The sequence below is a fragment of the Tachysurus fulvidraco genome, chromosome 3 (genome assembly GCF_022655615.1).
Source record: "Tachysurus fulvidraco isolate hzauxx_2018 chromosome 3, HZAU_PFXX_2.0, whole genome shotgun sequence".
Lineage (NCBI taxonomy): Eukaryota > Metazoa > Chordata > Actinopteri > Siluriformes > Bagridae > Tachysurus > Tachysurus fulvidraco.
Genome location: NC_062520.1, coordinates 31,828,882 through 31,838,387, shown reverse-complemented (window position 1 = coordinate 31,838,387; position 9,506 = coordinate 31,828,882). Strand labels below are relative to the sequence as shown.

The following is a 9,506-nucleotide window of genomic DNA, read 5'->3' as shown; positions in this document are numbered from 1 at the left end:
TCCATAATTGCTTAGGAATATGAGTTGCGAGTCTTGATTACTGAAAAGCCTTTACTATTTTCGGACAGATCATTTCTTGGAATTTGAAATAAGCAGAACTGTAGCTCCCTCTACTGGATAAGCAAAAGACTGCAAGCCAGGCTTGTTTGAAATTCGCAGGAAAGTATTGTCCTATTCGGTTGACATTTCACATTAGTGGATTCTCCATGCTGATGATGCTTACTTAGAGAAGGAAGCTCTTCCTGTCTCCTGTTCCAGTATCAGATGAATATATGGTCTATCAGCTGTCCACTTTTCGGTTAGGAAAGAACTGAAGGGCCGGAGCTAATGATTAGGAATAAGAAGAAAAAGAAATGTTCAACTTCGTTCACATGCATTCAAATTCAGTGACTATAGAAAGAACCCCAGGTAACCACAATGCAGCACAAGAGTATCTGACCATCAGCTGTCAGAGCATGTACTGCTTTACCTGAGGCAATATCTAGCAAAAAGATGGTTTTCAAAGGTACCCATTTCATCCTGGCATCTTGCTAAAGCTGATAAAAGGAAACAATGTGATAGGCTCCTAAGGAATCATTGTGGACGGAGAGTTCCGTAGTCCTCAAGGCACAGGACCCAAACTCACCAAGGTACCAGACTTATAGGAGGAGGCCAGTTACTTGTCACCCTGACCATGTTCACATGTTGCAAAGCTGTTGACTCCATGCAGTATACATGTGGTCAGTCATGTACGAGGTGAGAACAGGAAAAGCTAACATGGCTGAATAAAAGCGGTGTGTATTTCAAATGACCTTTGCGAAAGACGAGTGATTCTCACCACCACAGAGAAGGTCAGCAACTGTAACACTGCTGCCACTGACTCAATGCATTTATTTTTCAATTCAGATTTCAACAACATTTGGTCCAGTTTGGATGCTGGTGAAAGAACAGGCATCAGATACGTGTCTTTTTGTTTTCTCGTTTTGTTTTCTTGTTGTTGTTTTTTTAGTTTTCTTTTTAGGCTTATTTTAATTAAATTTGATTTATTTGTATAGTGCTTTTAACAGTTGCCATTGTCTCAAAGCAGCTATACTTTCATTCATTCATTCATCTTCTACCGCTTATCCGAACGTCACGGGGAGACTGTGCCTATCTCAGGCGTCATCGGGCATCGAGGCAGGATACACCCTGGACGGAGTGCCAACCCATCACAGGGCAAACACACACTCTCATTCACTCATACACTCACACACTACGGACAATTGTCCAGAGATGCCAATCAACCTACCATGCATGTCTTTGGACCGGGGGAGGAAACCGGAGTACCCGGAGGAAACCCCCGAGGCACGGGGAGAACATGCAAACTCCACACACACAAGGCGGAGGCGTCAATCAAACCCCCAACCCTGGAGGTGTGAGGCGAACGTGCTAACCACTAAGCCACCGTGCACCGCAGCTATACAGAAGTTTAAAATTAAGTTAGTATTTATCTCTAACATCTATACCTACTGAGCAAGCGTGAGGTGAGTGTGGAAAGGAAAATCTCCCTCAGATGATACGAGGAAGAATCCTTGAGAAGAACCAGGCTCTAAAGGCACCGTTACTGAAGACCCGAGCACAAAGCTACCAGGTGCAATGGCAGTTCAAAGACGGCGTCATGATCTCCAAGTGGTTCCACAGCAATCCCACGGGTCAAGGGCTGTTCACGGAGATCTATCTTCAGCAGAGTGTGGTGTGGGAACATGAAGTGAAGTCTCACAGGGAACTCAGGATACCGGAAGCCATGTGGCACATACTGTATACTGCATACTGTACTGTATAGCTCGAGAGAGAGAGAAATATTATGAATTTTTGTAATCGTCGTTAAAGTCAATTCAACATCCATCCGATCCACTGTCATCAAACCTGAGCAACTTGAGAGAGCGGTAAGGGGAGAGCATCCAAGCATCCCAGATCACCAAACACTCGATGCTCAAGACTGGAGTCATTAATCACACCAAGGTCTTTTACTGCTGCACATGACGAATCAGAAACACCATCCAGACTTACTCTGTTATCAGAAAGCTTATGTCTGGCTGGTTCTAGTACAAACACTTCTGTCCTGTCAGAGTTTATCAGGAGGAAATTAATAAGCACAACAGTGGAAGCAAATACCATGGTTATGAATAGATGCACCAATAATGGGAAAATCAGTGGGCCTAAAACAGAACCTTGTGGAACACCAAACATAACCTTAATGTGTTACAATCAGTCAAATAAGACCTGAGCCAGGAGAGAGCTGTCACCTTAAAACCAGCAACATTTTACAGCAGATAAAGTAAAAGGAGGACGCTTACCATTTTAACCGGTGCCGTCTCTCTGCTACGATGCTAAATCCTGACTGATACAATTCATAAATGTTATTCCTATGTAGGTCTGAGAATATCTACAATGCTACCACCATTTCTAGGATCTTGGAGATAAAGGGGAGGTTAAATATTAGCCTATAGCTGGATATTACTGCATGAATTCTAACAATGTTCTATGCTGTGTATTTGATGATTTTGCGTAACCTCCAAAAAACGAATCCACTACCAAGAACTGTTCATTTCATCACAGAGTAAAAGCCAACTAACCTTTTATCTAGTTTATCATTATTTACTAATGGTTATTAGTTTATAGAAATGTTACGTTGTGTTATGTAGCTGATCAGCAGAGACCTGTTCGGTGCCTGATGTTTGCTCATTTATCTTTACACTCGAGCTCCAAGGTGTCTTTAGTGTTGGCTAATCTAAGTGCCTTCTTACACCCGGTCACTTCCTGTGTTGTCTCTGATCCGATAGCTATCTGATCTGTTAAAACTGTCCCATTTACATCAGACCACATAAATGCGTCTCGGCGAATCGGATATCGATCCAATCTTTCTACTCCCGCCCAAAATGCTAATATATTTTACCTCATTTCCTGGGTAATTGAAATGGAACACGCTTTGGTGTATGTGGTTGCTTTTTCACTGGCGGCAGCAGCGCGTTTTAAGCCCCGACGAGACGCCTGGGTGAAAGATCACCTGCGAGTGACGTACTTCCGTTTGGGAGGAGTTTAGCGCTGACGTATGTGGCTTAAACAACCACATTCATTTACACCTGTCCAGTTTCATCTGTAACGCGTCCCAGACCACCTCCTGAAGGGGTTTGTACCATCGGGTTTATATCCGTCTCCAAAACGTTTCAGAGGGCATTTAGACCTGGTCTTTTTACCATCGGGTAGATATCGGATCACAGAAAACGCAGGAAGTGACCTGGGGTAAAAAAAAGCCCTAATACACCTGAACCAGCCGACATGGTCTTTTCAAACTGCTGCTCATTTTGCTTCAGGAGGTTTTAACAAAATCACAGGACAGGGCTATCTACCCTCGTCCGTATACGATTGCTCACAGACACCCAAAATACAGCTGATCAGCCACAAGCTCTTGCTTTTAACACCGGCATTTACTCAGTAACACTATTAAAAAAATTCATTACCTTTAATAAACTGTAAATACTTTTGGCTAAACACTAGATGTTGACTCCCATTCAAAAGTTGTTTGAGATAGTAAAATGATTAATGAGATGTATCGGTTATTAATCGACGATAAACAAACGGCTCTTAGTAGTGAACCTCATTGTGCTCGTGTGTTTATTAGTGTGTGTTTATTACTGTGTGTTTATTAGTGTGTGTTTATTAGTGTGTGTTTATTAGTGTGTCTTTTTATATTTCAGCAGCGTCCCTCAACTCCGACACACAAAGTGCCAGTACAGACGGGAAGAAGGGTCTTCTGGGCTTGTTCAAATTCAATCGGAGGAAATCGAAGGTAAAGGATCAGCGTTATCTTTTAGAACTTACGATATCAGGAGGTTTCATTTCTGGGACCTTCTCACTAGTTTCATAGCTTAGATGTTAAAAAGCTGCGTGACGTCGCTAGCTTATCTACAGCAGCCGTGCCAATTACTAACATGGAACAAGTTTATTTCAGAATTAGTTTACATATAAAAGTACCTACAAATTAAAGTTTTATCTATTTATTTATTTTGAATATTTGGCTGTGATAAAAAAAACTTATAATTATATTATATAATTAGAATTAGAATAAAAAAAAACAGATAAAACATTTGTTTCAAATTGTATGTCACACACACGAGCATGCACAGTATGACGTGTAGTGAAATCCTTTGTTTAATGTACAAATAGTGTTGCTATACAATTATAAACAGAATGATCTGCACAGTGAACCGAACGGAAAAGATATATATAAAAATGTACAGAATAAATAAGTGAATGTGGATCGGTGGCCGAACAGCATGACTATCCTGTGCGTTGTTAGTGTAACTCAACATCTTTCTCTTTTGCATGTCATTTATTTTCTGATTTATTGTAATGCTTTTTATAGACAGTTGTTTTAATGTTCATTTCCAGTACATAGGTTTTATTCTAGTGCCTGTGTCAAGGTGACAATTGTAGTTATTACTGTATGTCGCTTTGTAGACGCCAACATTCTGTTTTCCTATTTAAACTTAGACAAACATTTATCAATAGTAACTCCTCCTAGGGGTTTTGAGCCACATGCACCAAATTCGGATATGTTGTAGACGCTGGTCTGAAGTTTGTTGCTGTTACTTTTCTAAACGATCTGAGTACCGGTACTTCCGGTACCGGGTTTCAAATTGGCCTCTTTTCCCATAGACTCCCATTATAAACTTTGGAGGTTTATAACTCGGCGAGCTTTCGAACTCTCTACACCAAACTCAGCCAGCTCCTTTAGGGTGAGACTCTGAACAAAGGTTTAAGTTGGTGTACCGACTTCCGGTTGTCCCACAGCCCCTCCCGAAAATATGCTAAATCAAAAAACTTTTTACAACATGGACATGTGACATATCAAAACAATGAGGGGAACTTCCTCACAGGTATTCTGCTCATGTCACGTGATGTCACGTGATGTCACATGATGTCACAGTGACATATCAAAACACTCACTCAGTGAGGGGAACTTCCTCAGGTGGATTTGGATGATGTCACCTGCTTGTCTCCACTTGCCTCCAAATGTTTTGGCACCCTAGCTTTATGTCCACTTGCCTCCAAAAAGCACCATCCTTCGCGAATACCTGCATCGTCAAAGCCAACATCAAAGTTTGTTGCGACAAACTTTACAAATCTAGTTCATTTTGTTGTTAAACCTCGAAGAATAATGAACACATTAATACATGCATAAAATCTCCCGGAAACAATCTCCAGTATTTCTGAATGCTGAGCAGATGATTTAGCCCCGGGTTGTGTTTAACCCCCGGATTACCATCATTCTAAACCCAACTTATAACTTCAGGTAGAGGACAGTTCCACGCTTGTTTTGTCCCGCAGTCATGTGCTGTGAAACCCTTTGTGCTTTATAAACTGTAGTCGTAACATTTAAAGGGGAAATTTCCTCCAATCTAACAAAGAAATCTCAAATGGTGGCAGAAACTATGTCAAATAAAGCAACGAGGAGTTTTACTGTTACCCTCAGAAAAGTCTCTGGGTTCAAGTGTGGACAGCCATAATGTGTGTATTAGGGATGTAACAAAAAATACACAACATTATACTGCATTTTGTATTTAGGGTTTTGTTTGATTTTTAAATATAAACCGTGATACTAATAAGCTTGTTAGGAACCTCTGAAAAACCTTCGTAGGTAGAAACATCAACCATTCGACAACATGTGGTGAATAACACGGGTTTCATCCCGAGTGTGTACGGTGAGTGTGTGAGCTTTTTGCACTCCCTGTTTCAGACAGAAGAGTTCTTTGATGACACGGATCAGCACAACACACACACTAACATAAACGTAAGTACTAACCCCTGTGTGTCTCCCTGTCCTTTTACTAACACCGAGCCAATCACGCTCTGTCTTTTACTGTGTTGTGTCTCTCAGTCCTGTCCTTCCAGCTTGACACAAATTACCAGATAACGCGCTTCAATAGTGATTCACAATTATACGGTTCTCCGCTTTCTTTAGAACCTCGGATTGTGCTGCTGTTTTAAAGTCTCACCTTACACTTGTGTTGAGCTCTGTGTGCCACCAGAGGGCAGTAATCACACACAATCTGAAAGACTCGAGAATTGGAGTATAGGTGTAAAGATGATTTGGACCAAAAAGAAGAGGATTTAATATATGGTGATGCCACGGAATCAGCTACAAAACAATATGAGTCAGAGTCATTTGTCAGTTTAATATTTGATGACTCTGAATCTGAGTCCAATTCTGACAGCACCGATACGATGTAAACCATGATTTGGGTAAAACCGTGTAGTGTGAAATTAATTTCACATCAGGATTAATTTTTAACCCAGGTAAAGCAAGTTAACTCAGTGTTTTTCCATTTGTTTTTTATTTAGGTTATTTTGGAACGTCTTGTGTGTGGAAGTTATAATTAGAAGTTATAATTAATTAGATTAAGTAATAACCACTAGGGGGCGTCCTGTTATACAAAAATAATCTACCATGAAGCCGTGTGATGCAGCCTGGTGCCAATTGACATTACTGTCACCTCCAATGAAATTGATTCGTTTTCTATGACGATGACTTGTATTAATTACTTACTAACTTTTTTGTGGTGTTTATTTAGATATCATATCATCTTCTCTCTCTTAGTCAATAAAACTAAATACTTCTCATTCCACTATTTATACTAGTTATTAAAACTAACTAATACTTTATGCCACCACTAAAACAACATCCAACTATTAAATATAACTAAGGACAACTAATCTCAAAATTACTACTGACTGCTAACTAACTAGTCCTGATCCCACTAGTAATAATGACTATTACAACAAGCTACTACTAATCCCACCACTACGTCTAACTACAACTAATCCCACCGCTGATGCCGACTACTAAAACCGACAGCGACGGATCCCACCGCTACGCTAATACCGACTGCTAAAACTAACCCTGCTAATCCCACCATTAAAGCTAACGTGTACTAATCCCACCATTAAAGCTAACGTGTACTAATCCCACCATTAAAGCTAACATGTACTAATCCCACCATTAAAGCTAACGTGTACTAATCCCACCATTAAAGCTAACGTGTACTAATCCCACCACTAATGCTATTAAATGTTATCACTAGCGTAGATTCGTTACTTAGCTCCCATATTTCGATCGTTTTGCTGACGACACACATGCTACACAAGGCCGGTATTGTTCATGAGCAGTGATGACAGACACTCAGTGAAGCACTGCAGATCTTATCATATCTAAGATATGGTCGTAAACACCGTACGCCTCCTTGTTTCCTCCTTAAGGCCGAGTCAGGACACACAGTGTCCTTAATCACCTTAGACTGTTCATAACTTTGACTTATTTCAATTGTGATTTTAGTTCTTTGTATAAAATTATTTATTTATATATATATATATACGTATCCCTGAAAATATTTTTTTTAACACTTGGGTTTGTGCTAATAGAGGAAAATGATCGTTGATGAGGTGGTTGGAACAATTATATATATAATGTATAATGCTTTTAACAATGGCTATTGTCTCAAACATGTCTTGACTCATCTTCTACCGCTTATCTGAACTTCTCGGGTCACGGGGAGCCTGTGCCTATCTCAGGCGTCATCGGGCATCGAGGCAGGATACACCCTGGACGGAGTGCCAACCCATCACAGGGCACACACACACACACTCTCATTCACACACACACACACACACTACGGACAATTTTCCAGAGATGCCAATCAACCTACCATGCATGTCTTTGGACCGGGGGAGAAAACCGGAGTACCCGGAGGAAACCCCCGAGGCACGGGGAGAACATGCAAACTCCACACACACAAGGCGGAGGTGGGAATCGAACCCCCGACCCTGGAGGTGTGAGGCGAATGTGCTAACCACTAAGCCACCGTGCGGCCCCGCCCCCCCCCCAGCTTAAAACAATCTTATATATATATATATATATATATATATATAATAAAAATAGGGAAAAAAGGAAAGGAAACCAGGAAGTTCTCAATTTTGAAGACAATAGACATTTTCAAAACTTACATGTTAAAGAAACCTAATATAGACATTCCAGTCTTTTTGCCGTTAGAGCTGTACAGTAGGTTATGTGTGAGGAAGAGTTCCCATGCTAAACTTTAGACAGCGTCTTGGCCGATCGTCAACATGTGAAACAATCCTACACCTGTGTTTACGTCCAGCGTTAATCTGCGCTATTGTCATCTGGGTTTGGCGCTTGTTGTACTAGGCAGCGAGCTACAGTGTTAGACGGTTGGGGAGTAACCCAGCTGTCAGTAATGGCAGGAGTCGAAGCAGCCAAAGATGTTCAGTGTACATAGTGTACATACTTTTCGCAGAAGGGCTCGTGTTCTGTCTGCTAAGAAGCAGCGTAAACAGCAACAAAGATGTCACGTGGGAACGGCTGCAGGTTTGTAGGGTTTTTTTTAACACATGGTTCAGTAATTTAACGTTTGTCACTGAGCCCAGCGAAGACAGACAGCTGCTACTTTTACTGTGTGTGAGTAAAAGGTTAAGCTGTTGAGTGACTCCAGAACATGCCACTTGACATTTAACATTTAGCCATGCCTTCTAGCTCGGTGTTTGTGTGATGCATCCAGTACTTCACACTCACCTCCGTTGACCTACGCAGCACACACACAAATCAGTGTTCAGGCATGTTTGCACATGTTTAAACATTGTGCTTGTGTATGGTTGTCCCCCCTCAGGGTCTGTCGGCGGTCAGTAGTGTGTGTGCAGAGGCTCGTCCCAACACCTTGGGCCAATCCCAATCGGCCATGAACCTCTCCAGGCTGTCTCCCAAAACGGAGCCGAAGAAACGCCGTGCTCCGGCTCCGCCTCCTTCTTTGGCTCCTACACTCACAGAGACACAAATCCAAACGCAGTGCAGTTCTGCGGTGGAGGTCCAGGTGAGAGCACACACCTTACTCATACACTCACACACATATACTGGGAAGTGCATATATTCTGTCTAGTTTACATCCCTATAGACTCTGAAAGGAAGCAAGGCATCCGAGGCCTTTTTTATTTATTTATTTAATAGTTAAGTGTCAAGGAGACATCCGGCAGTTTCTTCTAATTTTCGACCGTTGTCCATTTTCCACGTTTGTTCAATAAAGTCACATAACTATGACGCTTGAGCCGCAGTGTCAGAAAAATGCCCCACCTACCCTGCCCATGGCATGCGTGGCATTACTGCACCATTTAATTCACCAGTGACAAACCAGTGACGGCTTTTATTTCTGTACTTAGCCATTCAGGGTTATTACATTTTCCTCTTATGTCATGTTCGTCTCTATGGACGTATCAGCGACACGGATGGCCACAGCTGCCCTCTCGGACCAAACAAACCCCGCCTTCTCGGTTGCCTCCTCAACCTTGACCCCCAGTCAGAAGGCCAGACATGTCTGTAGCATCATTATAACAGAAAGCATGCTGTTTGTTATTCCTACATTCAGTCGACTTATTTAGACTTAGGGAAGGTTTCTGGAGCCACAGCTGCCCCCAAACGT

General features: G+C 41.7%; 1 protein-coding gene across 18 annotated transcripts in view; it reads left to right on the top strand.

Moving 5' to 3' along the window:
• Nucleotides 1-9,506, top strand: part of cobl (cordon-bleu WH2 repeat protein) — a 64,311-nt gene that overhangs the window by 29,438 nt on the left and 25,367 nt on the right. For 6 of the 18 annotated variants that reach the window (XM_047810864.1, XM_047810871.1, XM_047810865.1 and 3 more), the window contains 3 exons: nucleotides 3,717-3,808; nucleotides 5,759-5,812; nucleotides 8,703-8,903. In XM_047810864.1, coding sequence (XP_047666820.1) covers nucleotides 3,717-3,808; nucleotides 5,759-5,812; nucleotides 8,703-8,903 — 347 coding nt within the window. The remainder of the gene's footprint in view (nucleotides 1-3,716; nucleotides 3,809-5,758; nucleotides 5,813-8,702; nucleotides 8,904-9,506) is intronic. The other 12 variants (XM_047810868.1, XM_047810872.1, XM_047810879.1 and 9 more) reach the window with 6 other exon arrangements.